The sequence below is a fragment of the Amblyomma americanum genome, chromosome 2 (genome assembly GCF_052857255.1).
Source record: "Amblyomma americanum isolate KBUSLIRL-KWMA chromosome 2, ASM5285725v1, whole genome shotgun sequence".
NCBI classification, from domain to species: domain Eukaryota; kingdom Metazoa; phylum Arthropoda; class Arachnida; order Ixodida; family Ixodidae; genus Amblyomma; species Amblyomma americanum.
In genome coordinates this window covers 175,671,036-175,696,264 of record NC_135498.1, presented here as the reverse complement: position 1 = coordinate 175,696,264, position 25,229 = coordinate 175,671,036, and the positions used below count along the sequence as shown (strand labels likewise).

Sequence of the window (25,229 nt, the reverse complement as noted above, 5' to 3'; positions counted from 1 at the left end):
TTTTGCTCATTGAAATTTATTTTGTGCCAGTGTTTAATATTCAACCTGTGGAATCAAAATTAATAACCATCAAGTGTGCCATAATACCAGGAAATGTTTGTGCCCCGAAAGATGCCGAAGAATTTTCAGGACAAGCTGTTACATTGCTTCTTGGTAGCCTCTTCGCTTGTCCTGCCTTGTTTACTTTGAGTTGCTCTGCGTTCGGATGCCTCGCATGTGCTGAATGCCAAGGTCGTTGACTTCAGCATAATAGGGTAACGTTGATTTCAGTCGCTCGTAGTAATTCAGGACAGTGGGAAAACGGCTGATGTCGTAGTCGGAACACTGCAAGTAGAAATAAAATGTGTAGTCAGGGCATTAATTTGTCAGCAAGGAAATGATTCGTTCATCTATGTCAAAAATGTGCCTGCTTCATCACACAGCCACCAAAAGTGATTGTAGCTGATTGCAGGCACAGCAAAGTTAGTTGGCAACCCAGTGCCTTCAAGATGTCCTCGAGATTAAACCCAGAATTTTATTAAAGGGCACCAAAGAGATTTTAGCCACATAATGCAGATAAGTTCAATTGAGTATAGCAGCGCAAATTGAATCCATGATGGCAGCAAAGTTGAACCGTGTCCTTGTAAACAATCCCACAACTGCTGTGATCCATCGAACAATAAGTATTCTCTGACGTCTAGCGCTAACTCAAGTCGAGTCCACGTGATCTCTGCATATTTTGACCTCAAAAGCTAACTAAAACGATTACACTGATTGAGAAGGTATGTGTATACAGGAGACAAGTCGCCGCCGTCTTTCTGCAAAGTCGTCAACTTGACGAAATCGCAGCAAACTGGAATATGACTGTAGTATCTAGAATCCGCGCTTGACCTTCCTAACTGACTTATTAAAAGCAGTTCAATGTCGTGTAGCCCAATAATGTCTTCATTCATGACCGAGGCATCGGTCTGTTGGTGTCAAATTATCGCGCGACTTAGCCCCGCTGTTTTTTTTTTGTCGCAAAACCCTCCAACTAGCTTTTTCCGTAGACATGTTCCACCCGCACAATGCATAAAAATTACCCCCTGCATTACATCGCACGGTCGATTTAAAAGTTTCTCTTCGGCGTTTAAATGAATATAGTAATTTCTTCAAGAAATACTTCTTTCTGCCCGCCAAGAAGAATGGAATCATATGCTCGAGTCCGGAGCAAGTGAGCGCAATGCAGAAGAATTATAACAATGAGGAACGATTTAGTATTGTTCGGCCGAATGCTATTTAGGTGCGCAAGCATTTAGATTTTCGTTATTTCATTCGTCATACTCTACCTGACAATCATATATCCCTGGGAGTCCTAATACCTGTTCTGGTACTCGGTGCACCGGTCACGCGCCACTGCCTTCGACATCAGGTGCTGCCACAGGTGGAGTTTGTGAGACCCAGGTTGCTCTATATGAGCAACCTGTCGCGACTTGTCTACAAATCAACTGTCACCTGCTACGGCGGCGTCGGTGAAATCGGTGAGTGAGGGCTCTAGGGCTAGCGCACTAACATTCTCAGAGAAGTAACCTGGGTGGCAGGTGGACTAGCTAAGTCACGTGAACTTGGGACGTCATCACAACCTCAGAAATGGTATTATGCAATACCATTTCTGAGACATTGTTCTCTTTTTTGCCCATTGCTATAGAGCCAAATGGTCACGATGCAATAATATGGTACAGCGAACTAGCACTATATGCATCAATAATAAATTTCGCCGATGTTTTTCTGTCCGAAGCATCTGGCAGGTGGCAACCTGCCAGAAAGATTCATGGCAAACTTGCAAAACACTTTACGGCAAAACAATCTCTGAAACAACGGCTGGCTCTGAAAAAAAAAACAACGTGTGCTGCGTTTGGTTATGGAGATGTATAACCCGTACTTAAACACCAACCAAGTCTTGTATAAAACTGATCATTTCGTGAACATTCACAATGCTTGTGCCTAGCCTTTGTCTTGCTGTAACCAACAAAAAAGTGGCTAAATCAGAGGTAGCACACCTCATGCGCACGTTGCCTAACCATGACGGGGCAGCTATTATTTTTTTGCTGCCCACTTAAGTAACACCCATCAACAGTTGCATGAAAAATAATTAATAATTGCGTATGCTGTAATACAATGTTAGGAAATAGAAATTTACTATAAAGGGCCGTTGCATTTGCATGGCGTAATATCACAGGCGCCAAGGCAGTACAAACATGGGCGTCACCTTGTGGCCTTGATATGATCAAAACTTTGCTGAGATCTAGGCCATAATGTATAAAGACATATCTTCATAATACAGCGAGAGTGACACGAAGCCAGTGGAGGCCACTGAAAGGTATTTGATGCTATGCCGCTGGGAAGTTGGTGGGAGTAGGTATGCATGTGAAGGCACACGGGGATGTTGCTGTCGGCGGTGGAGGTGTTTCTTGTGCACGAGACTTCGCGTAATGTGTGGGTACCACCGTTTGCTATAATAACTTGTTTAGAGCCACATGAAGTGATAATGTTTCATGTTATTCTAGAAAGGTATCTAAAGGTTATTTTTCTGCAGGTGTTTTTGCCAGTCCCATATTATACGTTTTGTACGCAACAATATTAAAAGAAATAAATCTAACGTGCCGACAGTTATGAATTGCACACAAATGGCCTTTTACCCAAACACTGCTATTCATAAAATTTTCCTTTAAAATTGTCTTTTACCGAATGACACTATCTATAATGTATATGGTTGTCTAGACAGAATATTCAAGAAACGGGGAAACTAGATAACCATATGAAATATCTAGGTATTTTGTAAGGCCTGGAGCTGCTGAAACAGCTGCAAAATATTTTGCGCGGATAATAGTCCTGGCGCACTGCATGACGTAGTTGTAGGCGCAAATGCCACGCATAAATTATTGAACAGCAATCGGTATGCAGGTAAGAAATTCAAAATACGATGTGCAACAGTCTCTTCCAAGGTAGTTTATTGATTACCGATGGATAGATCCGTCGCATGCTGACTTACAAAAAGAGCAAGGAACTTTCGGAACTTTCGACCACTTAGCCTGTCAAGGTCCTTTTATTTTTGTCGCTTTTATGATGTCTCACATTTGGTGTCATGTTTAATTCCGCTGCTGTGATTTCTTACGACCTGCCTATATATATTGGGCATCTGTCAATAAAAGAACAATTTTTAGTTACGCCTCATTGCTTGTGCCTCTGTTGTGCTCGTCTTGAGTTTCGCTAACGTGTTACCAGAAAATACGCACCATCTAGATCGGCAAGGAGTTTTACTCAGCCTTGTATGTTTCTCATTTAAAAACACAGCCACTGTTGTGGTAATCATTACCCTGGGTAATCTCGCTCTCAATGCGTCCGGTCTGCGATTACTTTGAACCTCGCGGCTGCCTGCATTTCAAGCGTGCGTCGAGTACCATCTACTTGAGCGTCGAGATGGCAAGTCTCATTCAGTGGAAGCGCGGAGGCCGCTCGAAGACGCACCCCGTTCGGAGCGAACGACATATGACTCTAGTTGGTATCCTAAACAAGTTTATGATTTAATATCTCCTCTGGCTCAAGGAGAACTCACGCTACTTATGGACGTCCATTTGGGTTCGTGTTTTAATTTTCAGAAATATACGATTCACGCAGCTCTTTTCGCATCTGGCCTGGTTTGTTACACTACAAACGTTTGAAATTTCATCTACCGTGCTGCTTACGACTTAAAACTAAGTTCTTGAGGATTTAAGTCTAGAAGAGGCATGAGCTGAAATTGCGCTTTTCTCCCATTAAAATAGATTATTACCTTTTCTTGGCATGACCGCTTTTGAGCCGCTGTGTTTTGTTTTGATTTTTTTTGAAATTTTCGACTTTCAATTCTATGTTGTTTTCACTTACAACCTCCGTTAGGTATTAATAAACACGAATTCGATCCAACAGCTTCGACGGCAGTGCATTTTACCTGCTTTATATCTTTAGTTTGCCCAAAGTTGTCGAAGATCACTCGCCTCGGTGACGGTGAGAGACGCCAGGATGGAAATGTCGGCCAAGGTGATGTCGTCGCCTGTGACGAACTTGTTTTCGCCAAGGAATCCACCCAGAAGTTCCAACGCTTGCACCAGCGGCTTTTCTTGTTCCGAGTCCGGAGGCGGGCCGCCAAAGATCACCGGATACTGGAGGAGCAGGCGAAGAGTTGCGCTTTGATGCAGTACGCCGAGGACCACGGGAGAAGCTCCGCATGGTGCTCCAAAGAACTACGAACGCCATGCCTAACAATGGCTGGGTAGATGCTGAAACAATCTCCACTCCATCAAGATCTTCGTGAGCGCCACCATGCCCCCGTATTTCCAATTAATATTTCTAGAAGAAAACTGTTAATTTTACAAGGTACAACTGGAAATTCGCAATTTCCTAATAGAAATTTCATTCAGTTTTAATTGTCTACAGAATTCTATTGTCAGTGTTCAATAACCTGAAAAGGAATAGCCGTGCAACCTGCCTACGTGCGACTTGATAGTGTCAGAGGTTAGGAAGGAAAGCGTTCACATGCTCTCCCTTGTATGCGTAACATTAGATAATAGTTTGGCCTTGCGGATCCAAAGACAGGGCTGCATTCTTTGGTAGCAAAGAGTGCATAGGGTGTAACATTTCTACAAATACCCTGCCTGAGGTAACCTCAGGATATACTACTACCTGCACTAATGGTAAATAAAGAAAGATAAAAAGTAGTAATCTTAGCGGTGACTACAGTGAGGCTCGTATATGGGTGCCGCCGTGGTCAGATTAAGTGTGGTCCCAGGAAACTCTCTGTATATGAATGTAAACAAGAGCGGACACAGGCGCGTCTCACCAACAGGCGTTCTCTGCACTGTGGAAATAAAACACACTTGCTGATAGGAGACCTTCCCGAACCGAATAGTTGCGCAGCGGCACGATGAAATTGGGTACCATCTTCTATAAAACTTATAGAACGAAGGTGCTGTGCACCTGAACTAATAATTAAAAACTCCGCGGTAAACACTACGCATAGGATGTCACGACAAAGTGCATTTTTTCTTGGATTTATGCTGCCGAACTCAAGTAGAGAGCATAATTCGCACTGACACTATTATGATGACGTAGCCTTAATGCGTTGAAGGTCCAAGTACCAGCTTGCATGCACTTATCAAGAGGAAATTAATAATAATTCCCAAGTTTAAGTTTGCGACCCAGTGCAGAACCGTAACTTTTCAGAGCATGGAACGTATTCATTGGCAACTATTATAATAAAATCTTGCTACAAGCAGGCAAGCTCGGAATAAAAAATAATTTTGTGTTGAGAAGTTCCTACAACTCGGAACTGAGCTAGAAAGAAACACGTTATGTTTTGTTTGTTACCAATGTGACAAGAATCACAGCAACGAAGGATGATTTTAAAGACTTTTTAGAAAGGAGAGGAAGCTTGAATATCGAACTTTTTAATAGATCAATTAATGCCTTTCATGCTTCGTTATTATCTCTCAGGTAGATTATTAGCAGATGCGTTCTACCCACAGTTCTGTGCTAGGCTATATTTACTAGAACAAAAGTTTCCGAGTTGGTTTAGGTGCATGTAATAAATGTTCAATTGAGAGTGTAGCGCCGGTCCTTGTTTCTTCATTACGACATTGTCTTCATGCGTTTATTCCACCATGTAGGCTATATTTGCAGGAATTTTTCATCCGTAAGCTGTTTGGCGTTCGTGTGTGCGTGCGTGTATGTGTGCGTTTGTGCGCGTGCGTGATCGAAGTAAAGTTAGGAGAGAGCGTTAAAAATAAAAACCGCGGCTTTTTCATAATCACTACTCCTGTGAACTACAGTGCAAGCACATGACATAATACAAGAGTATACTTTTCTAAGCCCATTCTTAAAGCTTTCTCTAAATGCATATCTGACTGGGTTCATTGAATTTATAAAATTTCACATATTATATTGTAGCAAATGAGAATGTGAGCTGTCTTGCTGTACAAACTAGGAAGCTATAGGATATAAAAGGAAACGATAAGATATCTGAGATCAGTTTCGCTTACCAGCACCTTGTGGCACGCGTCAAAGAGCGTGCCCATGTCGAAGTAGAGCAGACGATCCACTGTGGCTCGACAGCGTGCCTCCTCCGGATAGAGTGGGCTATGAGGGACGTAGCGGTTCACCAAGTACGTCTGCACAGCTCGGCTGAACACCGAGACCATAAATTATTTCAACTTAGGCATTCAATTCAATGTGCCGCATTTTAGGTGATGAACAACGATCATACTACGGTGAATAGATCACACTTGATGGTAGCTTGATGCGTTAAACAAAATTTTCTGATTTAGAAAGAGCAAAGGAGATTAGCTTGAGTATGTTAAAGGGCTTCCCTGCTGAAGCAGAACGCTAGAACTTATACTCTGACACCAAAATGAGAAAAAGTGTAAACATACGAGGAGGACTTCCCCCTTGTACGCAGTATATTGTTGCGTACACGGTAATTATGCACAGCAGCGATATGAAAAGTAGTGTGCACTGTTAGAAGCGAAGAAAGACACTGTGGTAGCGTTCCCCTGGGCGGTAGTTGAACGCACTATATGGAAAAGGCGACGATACCGTGCCGCGTCTCTTATCTGCGCTCATCAGACGCGTCTCTTATCTGCGCTCATGAGACTAAGGCTCTCTTCCCACCACTCTCCCCCCCCCCCCCCCGAATCACACACTCAGACCAAGGCCCGGACTCTAGAAGCCCCTCACCTTGCCAAGGGTGCCTCACACACCGTTAGGGGGCCTGATGTCAATTCTGAAACGGCTCTTAATAAGGGGCCCTAAGTTAGGGCCCATTGGTGCTGCCCCACGCTTAGGGGGCCGCATATTACCTTCATGCTTCCTAAACCCACTCCTCTACCTGAAGGCTAGCTTCTCTGCGTAGCTCTGCACGCGGTACGCTCGTTAGCTCACGGGAAAGACGTGCCCATGCGCAGCGCAGACGAGCGCAGTGGTTTTTTTTCTTATTGTTCCACGTGCGTGTGTGTGTGTACGTCGAGACACTACTCTTCAGCTTTCCCGAACACGGTGTTCCCGAGTAAGTTCAGGTGCTACATCCCTGTGCCGCAGGAAACCAGGAAAAATCCAGGCAATGCCGTTCGTCACCCAATAGGCTACACCCACTGGAGCCCTACAACGACCAGGAATTTTTAGCCCGGTATCGCTGTGCAAAAAAGCTGTGCTGGCTATTCTAGAAGAGTTGCAGCTTCATGCGAGTGCAGACAATAGAGGATCTCCGCTACCACCCGCACTGAAGCTCCGCCGGTATTACGCTCCGGTATTACGGACGTTGCGCAATGCAGACTGCGGTGGGAAACCTGGTGAATGTTTCTCAGCCTGCTGTCAGCAGAAGCACTTGGGAAGTGACGCAAATGATCTGTCTGCGTCTCTTTCCAATGTGCGTCTGCTTGCCGAGTGCTTCTGAAGCAAAGCCGATGTACCAATTTTTTACGGCATCGCAGGTTTCCCGCTGTTACTGGGTGCATTAAGTGTACGCAGGTGCTCATAAAAAAGCCTAGGTGTATACAACGCTGAAGTGTACAGGAATACGAAAGGTTTAATCTGGATAAATGGGCAGGTAAGTGACAATTGTTGTTCTCCGATAAATCATATCCATTATAATTTTTGTCGTTGGCAAGAATAGCGAATTCTTCTCCAGAAAACTGCCTGTTGGTGTGTGACGGGTTGCAGCAGTGTTGAACGGTACACATCAGTGAAGAATGGGCGTGCAGTATGATGTGCGGTAGCGTGTCTTGCCACTCTACAGCCGGCAGAAATGACACGCAGTATTCAAAAGGGAATCCATGGAAAGGCGTTTAGCTGTCTGGCTTTAACAGCCTGTTGCTTTTCACACGAGAGATCACACACAGCACACAGATGCATGCACAGAACGTCATGCAAAGATATTGTGAGATTTATGTATGTTAACCTATGCGGAGTAGTCTACAAGGCAAGAGAGCACACTAAAATAGCATGTGTGGAGTTCGCTGACCTTTCCGCGAACTGGCCGGTCTCGTGTTCGCAGAGAAGGCCGCAGCAGTGAGGTCGGAAGTCGCCAACAAAGGGGCCCGTCCCGTTTCTGCCTCCCCTTCATGCGGCAGACGTCCTTGTTTACTCCGCGCCGTCACGGGCATAACCCGTCTTAAGAAGCCTAACTTTGTACAGGTGTCGAAATGTGTGCGTTGTCAAGGGGTTGCTGAGGCTTCGGGAATGTGCGAGATACGGCTGAGTATTAGCTGAATGACCGGAAAACCAATAATCCTGTAACGACTGTCTTCTTCTCTGTCGGTGTGGTCTGTAAACAGCTTTTGTGATCGTCTCGTGGCATATGTTGGTCGCGTGTGCGAAAGAAAAAACAAATGTTAGGAAAGTGGTAACCGCTGTGCCGTGGGTGCCTTGAGAGAGGGTGGTCGCGTTTGTGCTGTTTGTGCATTTGATTGCAACCTCTCCTTTCCCAAATGTTTAATCAGTACTTTCTCCCCAACCTGTGATTAGTTGGCGGAAACCTTATTTCCTTTCCCTAACCACGGACTGGTGAGGTGAGTCGCTTGTAATCTTATTGGTGGCTGTCTCCGCCCTTACAGAGGGTTTAGAAACAAGCGCTCTGGGTTGAACGAGGGCTGAATTCGTCTGATCAATGGTTTAGTCATGCAAATAGTTTTCTCCTTGCTTTGTTTCGTCTCGTTTTATTTATGTTGTAAATAAATAGTTAAACTTCTCCTTTCCTCGAGTAACGTGAATGTTTGCGAGTTAGTACCACCGGGTCATCAAGAAACCCCGATTTCATCATCAACAAGGTGTTTCCTCTCATCACCACCTGAAGGGGGAAACTCAACTGCATGTACACGTGGCATTATGCACACACACCACAAGCCTTCAAGCTTTGCACTGTCCCTGCTTCGTGCCCCTTCAACCTGAACCTACCGTGCCTTGCTCGGGTTGGCATAACTGGCTGCCAAGTTAGCCCTGGTACGACTGGCCGAGGAGCTGCTCAGTGCTAAATTTGTCGATAACTCTTTCTCTCTTTTTCACATGCTTTCTGAACTTCCTTTTGTTTTTTTTACAGGCTTTTATTGGCCCCGAACTTCAGTTTTATGACGTTGTGTCAAGTTGGCCTGGTACTGTTCACGATGACCGCATCTTCTCTAACAGCCGAGTGATGGTGAGCTTTCAACAAAAGGCAGTGCGTTGCATTCTTTCTAGACATCAAGGATAGGTTTGCCTTTACTGCTGACGCAACTCTGGAACCCGCAAACATGCGCACAGAAAAGGCAAAAGAAACAATTTTGCAGCACCGGTGTGTAATATGCATGTGTTATTTATTTTTCTTGCTTACGGCAGGTACAACAGGAGCCATATTAAGGCGAGGAACTCAGTAGAGCGAGCATTCTGCAGTGTGAAAGACGAGATTCTTATGCCAGGGGAGAGAAGCTCGAAACGAAGACGGTGCGGTCAGCTGCCGTCATCACGACGATTGCAGCACTACATGACATTGCGTGTTCCTGAGGGACCCAGTACTAAACCGCGACGAGCTCGATCCCGAAAAGGTTGACGCAGCACCGAGCCCCCCTGGCACCCTTCTGCGCACCCATTGAGAGCATGGCTTTTTCCAGCGGTGCTTCACAAACAACCAAAGTGGAGGTGGCAGTGGGACGGACTCTGATTACAGGTGAAGTTGTGTTTTGAATGCTTTGCAACTGCAAGTGAATATCAGCATGAACTGAGAATGCAGCAGGAACGCTAAAATGATCTAAACAGTTCATAAAGGGTTGGAAGGCAGTGGCGCAATACTAGGTACAACGACCTTATGCTGTGCTGCTTTGCAGAAAGCCTCGAGTGCTTGGCACGTAAACCTTGCTTAAGCTTCTGTATTTTTTTCTTTTTTTTTTCATCTTATGAATTCCATTTTTTTGTGCCTCTCTTCAGCGCATTGGTGCTCTTCTGCAATCTGCAACCATTTTCAGCCTTGATTGATGTTGGATGCGCCTTTGTGTCCACTCATCCTCTGTAGCTTTAGGCGGCGCGCCTCATGTTCTGTCGACAGAGCTGGCTATACGGCAACAATTCGGCCATTTTGCCGACGGTGAACCGCTAGCTCGGTTCCTGAGTCGTCGCTGTGTAGGCCTGTGTGTTGCCTCTTCCTCTTTGGCTGCCTGCCCGGCATTGCTACAGCAGGTGCTGGCGAGCTGTAGAGCACATCATCCACGTTTGGCTGCCCTTAGCTTGGCTGTCTTGTGTGCATGCTGCAAGAAATTGTGATAAAGCATTTCAATACGTTCTTGATAAATTCAAGGAACTAAATGTCATTGTCATGTTATTGTCTTAAGCACAAAAACTGACAGTGCATCACTGTGCACAGCAAGTATTTGCTGCTGTGACGTAATGTAAAGCGTCAGACAGCAAATAAGGCGCAAAAACATTACAACTTTTTTTGAAGACACACGAGCTACTTCAGCTGTGTTGCAGTGAGAGCTTGATTACTGTGACTTTACAAATGGGCTGAGGGACCTAGAACATGCAAATGCACATACTGGCACAGCTGCCTGCATTACAGGACAACAGAGCAATGAGGCATTTGGTTTATGGGGGTTTAACGTCCTAAAGCGGCTAAGACTTTGAGGGACGCCGTAGTGTAGGGCTCCGGAAATTGCGACCACCAGCGGTTTTTTAACGTGCACTGATATCGCACAGTACACGGGCCTTTAGATTTTCGCCTCCATCGAAGTTCGTCCGCCACGGCCGGGACCGAACCAGCGTCTTTCGGGTCAGCAGCCGAGCGCCATAACCCCTGAGCCACCGCGGCGGCGCAGTGAGCCATTTGGAATATCCCCAAGTTGTGGAAAGCGGCAAAATATTTTTAGTTTGGCGTAAATACTTTGTAGTACAGGTGAGAGCTTGTTCGCAATCACTTCAGTTTTTGCGTTCACTGCACGTGTCCTTAAGGGTAACGGAATGGATTCCAAGGGAAGGCAAGCGTAGCAGGGGGCGGCAGAAGGTTAGGTGGGCGGATGAGATTAAGAAGTTTGCAGGCAAAGGGTGGACGCAGCGGTCAAAGGACCGGGTTAATTGGAGAGACATTGGAGAGGCCTTTGCTCTGCAGTGGGCGTAGTAATAATGATGATGATGCTGATGATGACACAGGTTCTACTAGTAAAAAGCAAAATGCATGGTGCGATGATAGCAGCACTGAAAACTTGCACCAAACCCTCCTTGCTTGCAAAGCAGCTTCAAAATATTCAAGTATTTCGGTCCTCAAGCAGCGAGGTTGGCGCGGCCACCGAAACACTGCCAGAACGAAATGTTCCGCTTACCATCGCCACTTTCGTCTTGCCGTCTCTCTTCGCGGATCATGCCTTCAATGCGACTTCTGACTCTCTTGCTGGCTGGCGGCTGCAGCCCGTTGCTGTCAACTGGTTAGGCATCCTCACCGCGATATGCGGCAGAAAATCTTCTATCTCTGCAAGACTCGGTTCCAAAGTCTCCGGCGGTGGACCTGCACTTGTATGCCACACTTTAAAATTTGTAACATATCACTTAAAGAAGAAATGGAAACTTACCTGTCGCCATCACCTCTCTTGTTTGCTTCGCGTACTCTTTTTAATGTTTTTGCTTCAGATTGCCCTACAACGCTTCAGCTGTATGACTTCTGCTGGGAGAAGGTTGGGCATACTGTTGTAATCAGTACGTAAGCGCTCCCAGGCTCTTGATTTTGCGTTGCGCGAAACGGCACCAGTCTTCTTGCATTCCACTATATTTTACATTTCCCTACAAGATGGATAATGAGGTCTTCTCATCAATGAAGTATGCTTTGTCGGGCATGCATCCAAGACTTCCGCTATATTTTACATTTCCCTACAAGCTGGATAATGAGGTCTTCTCATCAATGAAGTATGCTTTATCGGGCATGCCTCCAAGACTTCCGACCACTTCTTACATAAAATAATATAGCGCGCATAGCAAGTACTTGTTGCCAGAGGAGCTTGTTTCTCCTCGGAATGCAACATTTTCAAAACTTTCAGCGAGGAGGTGCACAATAAAATTTGTACTATGGCCGAATGTATCAATGTAAATGTAGGCTCATAAAAGCGGTTATGTTTCTCAAATATTGACATATTCTTTATACTTATTGCATATATTTTCGATAGCAGAAGGACATAAGTGCCCCTTAGGCGATGCGCTCCTTTTCATGCGCTCCGATCCATTCACATCCGCGCACACCCGTGCGAAAATATTTCTTATGCAAAATTACAAAAAAATAGAAAACGTGTTTCCTATTGTTGAATTGCGATTGAATTGTTGGTTTCAGCACAAGGCTAAAATCTAGTGTACTAATGCCTGTTTTTTGAAAACAGAGAGCAAATACATGTAATATTCATATCACGAAGCCGAGGAAAACGCTGATTTGCTTATCTCGTGAAAAAAAAAAAAGATAACCACGTGAAATTAACCCTCGCATTTTCTGAATTCAAACATAAAACAGGACGGATTCTTAAAAATATATTACAAAGCATTATCAGTGACGAGTCTTTATGTGCTCAAAGCAGCATTCCTGAAGTGAGGATGAAAAAGGTTGTCAATGCAGCCAAATTCTCTAAAGATTGTTTTTGATTTCAACAAGACCGAAACTCAGCTGCAAGTATAAAGCCTACAGCCTGGGCAAAATTGTTTGAGCAGTAAAGAAAATATTTGCACTTATTGAGTGTGATCGTGTTTCCATGCATTTTATTTTCTCACATTGGTGGTCAGTGCTTCTCGATATCTCAGATTTTCTCTCCAAGCATTTTTGCATAAGCTGACAATTTATCCCATTGCAATCGAAGAAAAGCCGTTCTTACTGCTAGTGGTTGGAAAGAAATCAAACGTTACAAGCGAGACTCGCGTGAGGACAACGCTTAGGAGAATTAGCCTTAACGAGCGGCGGCCACTCCCCTAACAATTAACCCACTTTAAATTCTTTAATTCATTTTACAAAATGAGGAAGCCAGAACTTGTTACGTGGTTGTCAATAAGAAGTAATATGAGTTCCCGATGTGAGTTCTTGAAGAAAACAGTTTGAGGCTATTTTTGGCGTTGCGATCAAAAGCCTGTTTTTTGTTTTGAACACTGCGAGACTCGCGTGAGGACAACGCTTAGGAGAATTAGCCTTAACGAGCGGCGGCCACTCCCCTAACAATTAACCCACTTTAAATTCTTTAATTCATTTTACAAAATGAGGAAGCCAGAACTTGTTACGTGGTTGTCAATAAGAAGTAATATGAGTTCCCGATGTGAGTTCTTGAAGAAAACAGTTTGAGGCTATTTTTGGCGTTGCGATCAAAAGCCTGTTTTTTGTTTTGAACACTACATTTGAAACTGATCTGGCTATCTTGTTAATCGTGTAATCAAAGATAGTATACGTTATTTTAGAGGTCAGATGTTAAAGAAAACATATTTGCTGCCTTATGTGTTCTACCTAAATGTGAAACAAGGAACAACTTCGCTTCTACTCCGCGGCCCTATGTCGAGAAACATGATTCATTCGACATCTCTAATTGCATCCCACGACGATGCACTCACGCTTAGTGAAAGCTCCAATTTTTGGGACTGATTACATATTGCATCGGTAGACAACATCAGCGCTTTACTTTCCGTTCTCTCCTCGTGCAATATTTTCCTGGTATGTACCATCTCTCCTTGAAGAATGCAGTAAGCTCAATAGTTTGGTGTGCCCTGCCAAATTGTAGGAAACACTCTAGAAAATAAAGCAGCATGAAGAGCGAGGAACACGTAGAGCAATGGGTTCTCCGTCCGTATTATGAAATGTCGTCCCAATCATTACTACTCCCTACCATTTCTATCGTCACTTGTCGGTAAATGCTTTGCAGGACAGGGCAGCATGCCACTTATTCAAGTTGCTAAATAGTATTTTGCAGCTTTGTTATATTTTTATTTTCTTATTTTTATAACACATTGAAGAAACAAGTCGCGTACCGACCAAGTCTGTCTATTCAGACTTTACTGAATAGCCTTCTTAGCAGGATTTATCTCACCTGGCAGAAAAGCAACATGTTTACTACATAATCACAGAATAAAAGCCTGAAAACATGTAACGAAGTCAATCAGTTCACTGCCCGCCAACAGAAATACTGGATGTATGCGAATAAGGTTCTTGCATTTGTGTATGAAAGCAATGCGATGTATTCTCCCGAGCAATAGGCAATTTTTAAAATGTGCTGAAAAATAAGATTGCGTGCACAACTACACGACAGAAAATAATAACAGATTGCAGAGATTTTCAACGAAACTGCGACAATTTAAGTAATAATGGCGAACTTTGAAAACGACAAAAAGGAAGCAGAATTTTTTCTCCTTCGGCTGCTCCAGATTATAATCCTTAAACATGTTCTCAATCAACTGCAATTAACGATATCATTCTCAAACATACATGGTAAAAAATTTCGAAGCTTTTTTGTAGACTGGCTTTTCTACGTTACCATGGTGGAAACGCTTTTGGAGACACCGCGGCAGAGCTTACTGTCTAACTATTGGCAATAAAATTAGCTATATGACCATACATGTACCCACAACAGAGATGCCGGGCGGTGTTACACTTCTTTTTTAGTCGCTCTGTAATGGTCGGCGCTAAAACGTGTTCCATCCTGAACACGTCGTTTCATGTTTAAAAAACTTGAAACGACGTGTTTAGGAAGCAACACACGCTAGCGCGCGCACACACAGGCAAGCATGCACATAACCAACACACATGCACGCACGCACACACACGCAGGCACGCACATACCCGCACGCACGCTGCGTACGTGCGCGCGCAAACACACACACACATACGCGCGCGGCGCACGTACACACGCACGCACACGCGCATATATACACACGCACACACGCGCTCGCGCATACGCCCGCACACATGCGCCCACACGCACATACACGCACGTACGCACGCGCACGCACACACGCACGCACGCACACTCAGAGACGGATTTTCGCTCAATGGAGCTAGTAATTCTTATGCTTTAAAAGGCAGGAACAAAATATGAGCTGCAATCGAACAATATCTCCTCGCCCTATCTTCTCTGCGTGTTGTCAAGGGCCACCTCTTTAGTAAAGTTATGTGGATGCGTAATTGTATTCGATGCCTTAGGCTACTCTAAAATTATCAAAGGGTGTTTTGGTTAAAGATAACCTGGAATATTAGTTACTTTTCCTGTTAATGCATTCAGTTGCCTAGACTATTGCGTGTTAAAACAAAATTGCTGCGAAGATATAAAGAAACGTGTCTAAAAGAGGTAAAAAATCGTGTGGACTGACATTCATTCATGAGAAACTCTGTAGACGTACAGAAAGGCAGTGTGTATTGGCTATAAACCACCCAATCATGCGCCTGGGTATCGTAACCTATAAATACAGACCACTGAAAATGACAGCCGAAGAAGTGTTAACTTAGATGAGGAGAATTAAGTCAAGCGCTCTACCCACACTTATTTCAAGAAAGTAGGGTTGAAACGGAATTCCTACCTATTTAACTTTGCTGGGGAGAAAGCTATCACATAGTTATTTCTATCAGCACTAAGGCTTCTAACCATTTCATCTCCCGTTTTTATCGAAGATGCTTTTTTCATTACAATTTTCAAGGATTGCCCGACTTGCCCCATTGAGCGAAAACCCCTCTGTTCGTGTGTGTTAACCTTCGATGGTACCCACAAAACATGGCGTCGACATGCAACAAGTCAGACGGTGGTTGAATTATTGATTGGTCGCACAAACCCAACCGGTGGCAGCACCTGCTTTCTCAGGGCAGTTGCACAGCGCTTAACCGCTGTAACACTACGCCAGGATGGTTTCACAACTCCCAGGGATTCATGAATGTAATGTTGAGAATCACCTCATGCAGACGGTCGGCGCTTCCGAACGCAGCCTGATGCGGCAGCTGGTGGGAAATGGGGGCTGTTAACACTCGATGGAACGTATAGAAGATGGCGTCCTCATTCAGCCTGACAGGCGGCGATTAAATTAATGATTGGTAGAGCTAGGTTGCTCATGGAGACCAACCTGGGTCGCGTGAACTCCACCTGTGGCAGCACCTGCAATCGCAGGGCAGTGGTGCACCGCTGCACCACTGCGTCAGGAGTGTTATGGTGACTCGTAGGGACCTATGAGTGTAAAGCTGAGAGTGACCGCATGCAGACGGTGGGCGCATCCGAATTCAACCTGATGCGGCAGCTGGTGGGGCTGGTAGGGGCCTCGGTGCGGCAGCGACTGGCTTCGCGAAATTAGTGCGCAGATCAGAAGGCGTGCGGCGGCGTCACGGCGGCTGATACGTTGAACCACGCAGAGGTATAATCGCCAGCTACATGGCATTGGGTTACATCAGGCCGCAGCGCGCGGTGACTGCGCTCAAGAAGTGAGCTGGCAGGCTTACGCCTGCTAATTTCTCTTACGTAAGCTCTCTTAAGTTGCTCTGTTACCTTTTTTTATATACGCATTGAAAATGTTGTACCTGTGGTGCCCATATTGCGTCGGCCATATGTGACAACACAAATGCGGCCTTTTGTGTTCAGAATGCTTCTGTGAAGTTTTGTAACTCATCTACGACTTAAAAAAAGCCTTTCCGGACGAGCTTTGCCCTGTCAATATTTATTATTGTTTAAATAGTTTTTTATATATTACCTCCGCCCCCAATTCTCTTTTTCTGTCCCCTCACCTCTTTCACTTCATTTCTCCATTCTGCCTACTACCTTTTATTTCCGCTGCCCCAGCTCAGGTGCTACAGTATCGATGGGGGATGTCGGGACTAGCGAAAATCGTTTCGTTGCTTTTATTATATTTTAATAAATCTCTACTACTGCTGCTACACTGTGCCTCTTTTTCTCATGCTGTGAATGTTTTTGTCCTTGAGAGAGAATGCTTGATGTAAACCCAAAGAACGTACTATCCGCGAACCTGTTTAGCTCTCGCAACACGCTGTTAGCCTTGGTTTACCGCTACAGTTTAGCACACGCGCTAATTTCTCTGTTAAGCATTAAATGATTTAGAGGAAACCCGATTGCCTGTGTATCAATGAAACGGAAGTTTTCAATCTTGGCTTGCATTTGCTAATCGCGTCTAGTTTGTGTTTAGTTAAAGACCTGAGATGTAGAATCTGCTACTTGTGGTGTGTGTGGTTAAATAAACAGCCCCATCCGTACAGAAATCTTTGCTTCAGGCCTAAGGGAGGTCAGAAAACCCGCAAATGCCTGCCGGCCTTCCTTTCTGAACAGGAGTTTGGTATAGTAACCTACGATCGTTTAAGAGCGGCAAGGTGGTCAAATAGACAACAGGAACTATCAAGTGTCGGCAGTAATGTTCACAGTGAGGTTTCCGGCACTTAACCTTTTTTGGCACTCTGCACTTACGCCCCGCGCATAGATGAAATGGCGGGCAGAAGGGCAGAGCCACAAGACCTCAACCACCGGTACAGAAATGAGCTATTGGTGTAATGAGATCGCAGCGGCTGCCTATGATTACATTGTGCGAACATGTAGCGACCACTTACCTTTCCCACACCACAAAACCGTCATCAACCAGGGTTGGTAGCACAGACTGAGGGTTGATCTGGGAGTGTAAGGGAGCGAGAGCATCACATTAATTTGTGTCGTAAAGTACACAAATTCACAAGCTGAGAGAGTTGGGCAAGTTCATCTTGAAAAGCAGCGCGAAACAAGCGATCTTGTCGACCGTCTTCCCTTTGGCCCGTTTTTCTCAATGTTTCTCAAGATGTACTAACTGGTGAGCAGAAGTTTGAATATGCTAGAATTGGAAAGGAGTTAACGCATATCTGCACTTGCATTACGGCATAGTTATCCCAGACAGCGTTTTTTTTTCTGCAACCATGGGACGTATTGTTACATCCGTTATCCGGTACCATTTAGTTCGTTCCCAACGGCACAATATGAAGGGAGTTCGTGGAAAATCATTCTGAATAACTTAATTGTCCGGAAATGGTCCACGGCGCTACCTTGAACTCACCTTCCGCCGTCCCTCATAGTGGGCCCTTCGTTTCGCTTATGTTCAGCGCTTATGTTATATACGTATTCATGCCATTTGTCATGCATTTCTAATTTTCGAAATGAAGAGCTTTGAATTATATCTTTCAGCTCATACATAGCCTCTCCTTCACCTCTTTACTCTGACCTAAACATTCTGCCGTTAAAATACCTCCTTAATTTTAGGTTAGGTATTCGAATTTACAGCGCTCGCAATGATATTAATCGGCTTCTCTGTTGCTCCGCATCTTTCCTTGCTAAGAGCATTAACACAAGACTCTCTGAACAAAACAATATGCTTCAACAAAAAGTGAACACAAATTATGAAAAACAAACTGCTTTTTTCTCCTCCATAAAAACATGGAGTTCATTACCACTAGCACTCAAATCCGCACGTTTGCAGCTCGCTTTCTACACTTTACTAAAAAAACACTTCTTATGAACTCATTCAGCTTCATGCCATACCTGAGGTTGCCTTAATCTCATTTTCTGTTCCCCACTGCGACAGCCAACGGGCATATAGTTACTCGTCTCGAATACTGTTTTTATTTTTTTTCGACTCCGCTTCTGTTTTTATAATCTCTGCATCCATTCATCGCTCATTGGTATCTGATGTATCTGATGTCTTTTGCGTTCTCTTTCATGCTCTTACGTTTTGCTGTTTTATGCCTTTTTTGATCAATTTTGCCCGCTAACTATTGTACAATGTATTCATTGCCGGTAATTATGCTAATAAGTTTTAACTTGACCTATATGTTTGTTCTAGCTCCTCTGCCAAACTTGTGTACTTTACTCATGTATATCTGATGGGAGATCTCCCAGACAGTTTTCTTTTGGGACCTCCTACTGTACTAACTTTTTATGAGACTTATGATGCATTTATATTTCTTTTTAATGAACCGTCAAGTGTTAAAACGTTCAACCCATTGCTACCCACATTATGGGCAGACCCTCCTGTGTTGGCAAATCAGAGTGCACTGACTTTCTACCGCTTTCTTGGATAGCAAAAAGCAGGGAGTTCAAAATTAGTATTTGAAGTGTTTTACAATGACAGATCATAACGAATACAAGAAATCCGGTCATGCATGCATGATATGGGACGAGCGAACACATGTTGAGATAATAATGATCCTGGCCAATACTGTAATCCAATAAAATTAATGTAAAATTCTTGTAGTCGTTGCATACAGCGTGCATGATCATATTGGAAACATAATGGAAAGCGTAACTGTGACTGATGCATTTCTTGGAATTGATATGACATGCATGGCATCGGAGATAATAGCTGCTAAATTTAGAATTCATTTCGCACTTTTACCCTTGAAAGGCAGTGACAACCAGCGCATAACTCTTTACAATTAGGCGAAGGTGTTTATTATGACGCATCTGCGAACCACGTAGAGCAGTAGATGCATCCAGTGACCACTGTCCTTTTAATTTCGGCTTTCAAATTTAAAAGAAGTCGTTGAAAACAGATTTGCTGCAGCAGGGAGCAGGTTTGTGCCGAAATTGCGCCACGGCTCTTAGCACAAAAGCGAAGCATGCTTCGCGGATTTCAATATGGTGGTGGTGGTAGTGGTTTTAATAAAAAATAATAGTAAAACGGAAGGAAAAGATTTTTGCTAGCCCCGGCAGTGTTACTAGTCTTGGCTGTCCACATGCGCTTTTGCGCCTCCAGCTTTCGGAGCTCTCTTCTTAGAGCGATGTATTAAGACATAAACGGAATAACATGACCGCTTTGCACTCTTTTCTTCGCGAAAGGTAAAATTTAAACCTGAGACAGAAAAGCTTCACAGCCAGGTGCTTTACGCTCTTGTAATTGGGTAAGCAATATCTAAGGCTTGTCCGCTAATTAGCAGAAGTGTATCAGAACTCATACAGAACTCTTTCTGTTATATTCAAGTATTTTTTTGGTTTCGAATGTGAAGTCATATTGAGCGAAAGAAAACCTCTAGAGCTTCTGCTATGATGCAAACAGAGTATAGGGGGTTTGGTATTGGCACACGGTGTGATGCGAGCACTGAAGCCTGCTTTCACTCAGGATGTCTTAGGCATAGATTAAGGATGTGTGCTTCAATAATGCAATACCAAAAAAGGGGCCCCGTACGTAAAACGTGCCCATTCTGTTCGTTAGGCAGCTACGCATAATCCTGCCCAACACAAGAGCCTCGCCAGCTTTAAAGATCTCTTGGAAATGAAGTAACATGACACCTCTTAATTTTTCGTTTTACGTCAATAATGAGGGGGTTAATAATAATTCCCGTAACCACTTCGGTGTGCCTCAAAAACCGGATTTAGGTAGAGCAAGCAAAGTGTAGTGTTCTTTGTTTCTGCAAGCATCAATCAAAACCGATACTCCTGCAATTCCGACTAAGCGCATGTATCGGGTCCTTCAGGGAAGCTTGATTGTGTATAATTGAGTGCGTTTATTGTGAAGCATGGTGGAAACGACGTTAAATCCTCTAGTCGAAATTTTGTCGAAATCAGCGACAGCTGTTAGCCTATTCACAATTGACGATATCTTGACGTCAACAGTTAGAGAGCGACTTCGTACCTGTACAGTTCAAGGGCGTTTTTTTCTTTTCCACACATACTGATTTTTTGGCTAGGTGTCCTGTGAATTCCGCCGGCTTCTCTTTCTGCGGCAACTATCCTCCTAATTTCTGCACTCCCGCCACACCCTCCTCCTTCTACGGTACCCACCTTGCGGATGGTTCCCCTAATAAGCATCCTCGCTTAAGCTTTCCTAAACTCTCGACATATCTTCTTTTTTCCTCCTTCGACGGTAGGTGCCCTCCCAGTGATTTGCGTGGCCACCACACGTCGGTTGCGCCTTCTTACGCTCTCGCCATACCCGCCAGCTTCCACAATAACTATTGTCTGGTTTTGCATTGCCCCGCTCCCCTCAATCCGCGATAATCACCCTCCAGATGTTCCGGTAGTAACCACGCACGCATTCCTGCTCTCTTGTTATACTATCTCCTCGGCAACCACTGTGCTATCTACATCGTAACCACGGCGTGTATCTCCTTTCTTTTTCCTGTGTATTTAACGCTGAAAAACAAACGAATTCCACTTTCCGAGTTGTACCCATCATAGCGCAGTGACTGTTTGCGCGAACTACGACTGCCACGACATGTTACTACTAATACGAGGCGAATCCTAGAAACTGGCACTTAACAGCTCTTGGTTTGAAAAAAAAAAGATATTTTCGGAATAAAGTGTGCTTGCTCACCTTTCGATATTGGGGCGTCATGTTCTCTCCCGCCATAACGTTCACCGGGATCAGATTGAGGCTGAGGTTCAGGTGCCTGGCGACCATGCGCACGGCACGACACGGTGGACTGGCCTCCATGTGGTACAGCTCCATTGGAAACGGATTGTTGGCGAATCCCTTTGGGGCACCCAGCTTGCCTTCGTTGAGGGGATGCACTTTACTGTTGGCCCTCTGAAAAGAATACCAGCGGCAGCAAGGAGAGGAGATAAAAAAAAAGACCGTTCAAGCTTTTTTTGGAACACTCTGCGGGGGAATACCAGGCTTACCAGGCAACAGGAAGGGGCAATTTCATGGTAGCACTTTCCCATTCATTGTGTATTACGAAAGGGGAAGGTATATAAAAATTCACCCCTGATTTCACTTTGCGGCGGAAAGGCGCTACCACCCCTTTCCCCACCTCCGTAAGAAAAAAAAAATTTGCATACTTAAGTGGCCCGACTAGACTTATATCCTGAACAATATTTCTTCAATTCAATTTGCTGAGTTTAATTTGAGCTATTTATTCAAAAACCTATGAGAGAGGCCTTTTTACTATAGAGGGCTTGCTGATGATCATGACGAATGTTACTTCACCGTAATTCCAGCTACGTTCGGCGTTTTGCTGTGCCGGAGTTTTTCTAGCAAGCAAAATCACGATGGGAACTGTGAGTCGAGAAGTTTGGCGAGAGTTGGTCGAAATTGTGCTTACTACAGCACAGCTCTAAGCACATACGTAGACGCTCATGCAAACGAGCCTTTTGCTGGTGGGCATAGAGAACAAAAAAAAATGGAAGAGAGTGCTTGTTACGGCAAGCTTCCGCATGCCACGGTTATACTTATTGATTTCTGAGTGCCTTAAGGGCCCAGCAGGGCTTTACGCTACGAATGGGATTGATGAAAAAGCAAGATCAGAGGAAAGTAAAAAGCAGAGCAAAAGTTTACAGCATTTTTTTTTTTGCGGAAGAAAAGAGGAAACACTACTATACACATTCAAAGAGCGCAAAAATTCAAAATATTACATAGAATACTTGAGGTAATGATATGATCGTTGGCAATGACAAAAAAAATAAACACAATAAATAATTGCAAAATATTACTAAGTTTCATGGCTGCACAGAAAACTTAGTAATGCAGACTGAAAATGCGGGAAGTTCGGCAATGACACGAAGCTGGACAACAAAAAGTACCACTCGCTTATGGCCAGAATGGGAGATTGATTTTTTGGCGAGCGCAAACATTTCACATTTTACGAGCATGATATAAGGCTGATGAAACATTGAGCGGGGGGGGTCAGATAATAACTTGAGAAAAGGGAAAGTTGCTATGATAGGTATAAAATATCGTAATAGCAAATCACCTCAGTGTTGCTAGTCTTTGAAACGTGTAGAGAATGCTTCAATGCAGATATGCTTTGGTGACCTGAGAAAGATTAGGCGATAAATCTTGCTGCTTTGTATTGGATCTATTCGAGAAAATTAATAAAATTATCCTGTTGAGGCTGCTATATAAGTGGAGGATATTTAAGTGAAGTTCTGATAAGAGTTTTGCACACGTAATGTCTTGTATCGTTAGAAGAAAGAACCAAGCCGTGTTTCAGAACACCAAGTTTCTTAAATGCTTGCATTAGAAATTCTCCAGTCGTCCGGAATAGTTTCTGCGTTAAGTGACTGCTAGAATAATGACACCACAAAAATAGATGAGTAGTTGCATACTAATTTGAGAAGTTTTGTGCTTGTAACTTCAGGACTTGTGCTTGTGTTATAGGGCAACCTCTCGATTGCTCGGGCCACACCGTTTTTTGCAACTGTGATAGGGCTGAAATGTGCCCCATGGCTGGTGAATAAAAAATATTAGAAATGAGTCAAGAGCAGTTTCCTCCACGAATGAGTCATCGGTGCATTCTTCTAATGATATTGGTGTACCATCGTTCCTGGTTAGTGTTGGTAACGCGTGTTTACTTTTCTGACTGGCAACACGCCAAACCTTTTTGGGTCGAATTTTAGCACATTAACGAACAGTGACGTTAAAATAATTGCGTTTTGCATCTTCAATTTTAGCTCAATGTAAAGCAGGAAATTTCTTATATATTTTTTTCCATTCCACAGGGGGATTAGCTTGCGTTGTCATTCTGTAAGCGCGTTTCGGTTTATTTAAATGTCTCTTCACATCATGGTTGAACCACGAAACAAAAGTGCTGCTTTTAATTATTAATCCAGGAATCCATGCATCCTCAGTTCCTTATAAGTTGATGACGAAATGGACTCCAGAACTTATCGGTATTGCGATTCAAAAAAATATTTTTTAACAGTCAGTTGCGAACGTGCATAATGATCGGATCATTCTTGCCGATCTATGCGCGTGAGTAGTTAAGGGCACATCTTAACTAAGGCACTAGGTTTAAGGTATGATTGCCGCGCGTATGTTTCCGGGCCAACTGTTAGAAAACATGAAGGTGCAATAATTGAACAAAATGAAAACACTAAAACTGATTTTCTTGGGAAGTGAAAGGTGATGCCATTGCCCAGCTTATAGTATGTTATTTATTATCTCCGCCCAGAATAAGTAATACTAGCGTGGACCTCAGCGAAATCTGCGGCAGCTCGTCATTTAAGAAATCGACAAATTCTGGCCGAGAACCGGCTGGTCGATAGCACACACCGATAAAAACTGTCCAAAATCCAACACGATAGGACATTAATATTATTCACAGAGGTGAAATATTTGATGCCAAACAAGCCTGAAATTCATCTTTAATTGCGATAATTAATTGACAACCGCGCAAGGTTGCTCTGTATTTTCTGAATATCTGAAAGACTGAACTCTCAGTGCCTGGACGATTACATCATAACGATAAAGTAAAATAGGCTGAAGGATCTCAGTTAAACATGTAGACTGTAATTTGAAGGACGACGTGGAGTATGGAATGCGCGACCAGTTGCGGCAGTATTCTGTCCAAATCGCCCAGCTTTATTATAGCAGCAGCGCAGCACACCGCATTAGGTGGCTGATAACGGCTAGAAATAAGGTGTACAGAGTTAACGCCATTACTTACTTTGGTTGTTTCTGAAGAACAGCAGCAGAACATCTGATGACAGAGGTATCGCAGAGGGCGCGAAAGTCGCCACGCTGTCTGCGCCGGTTCTGGGCACTGGATGCACATGCATGGAATCTTCCTTTAGAGTGTTTCAGCACAAGAGGCAGCACTTTTAATCTATTAACTCTCTAAATAATCTTTTGCCCGTTTTATAACCGCCTACTTGCATCGGTGACCCTAAAGCATACAGCTCTGGAACGAAATCATATACTGAGTGTAGTAGGGATGGATAGGGTAGTAAAAAATGTATCGGGAAGGAATATGAAAAGGGCACCGCTGTTTTCGTTCACTGATTCAAACGAATCATGATAATGTGAAAAAAGTGCCACTAGCTTGCGCACAACAAGCACGAAGTTTGCAAGGATGCTAGACGAGTTAAGAGCTCAATTGAACCTCATTAAACAGCAAGCATAAACACATACAAGAATTGCGCATTTTTTTCACATCACGTTTCTACTTGTCTCGTGCTTCTGTAAAATCAACGTGGAGCTTCTGATATAATCAACTTATTCCAAGCATCATGACTACTGGAAACTTTGTATATACATAAAACATATAAAACACATGAAGCCTTACAGAGTCATCTTTTATCGTGGAATTTCGTTACCGCACACCCGAAAATATATTCTCGTAGACACTATTGTTCAGGCTGCCGACTGCGTAACTGCTCTTAAAATCGCTGAAAAAAAGGAGAAGGAAGGAAAATATATTTGAGATATTTCCAGCCCATTCGAACGAAAAATGTCACTCCGTCATAAACTTCGGTAAGGCGCTCACACAATGACGGCTGACCGATGGCTTGGCTTGGAGGAACTTCTATGCGAGCGACGGACGCTTCTATGCT

The 25,229-nt window shown here is 43.9% G+C and overlaps 1 protein-coding gene across 3 annotated transcripts; it reads right to left on the bottom strand.

Moving 5' to 3' along the window:
- Window positions 1-25,229, bottom strand: LOC144122010 (glutathione S-transferase 1-like). 3 transcript variants are annotated; one of them, XM_077655512.1, is made up of 7 exons: window positions 25,163-25,229; window positions 24,344-24,439; window positions 21,271-21,483; window positions 17,546-17,604; window positions 6,033-6,174; window positions 3,993-4,157; window positions 1-324 (listed from the first exon to the last, which is right to left on the bottom strand). In XM_077655512.1, exons 2-7 carry the CDS (start codon window positions 24,374-24,376, stop codon window positions 181-183), a joined length of 756 nt encoding a protein of 251 aa, XP_077511638.1. In that variant the 5' UTR covers window positions 24,377-24,439; window positions 25,163-25,229; the 3' UTR covers window positions 1-180. The 3 variants fall into 3 exon arrangements, with proteins under 3 accessions (XP_077511638.1, XP_077511639.1, XP_077511641.1); XM_077655513.1 differs by lacking the exon at window positions 25,163-25,229 and adding an exon at window positions 24,962-25,044; XM_077655515.1 differs by having other exon boundaries at window positions 264-324; window positions 3,947-4,157.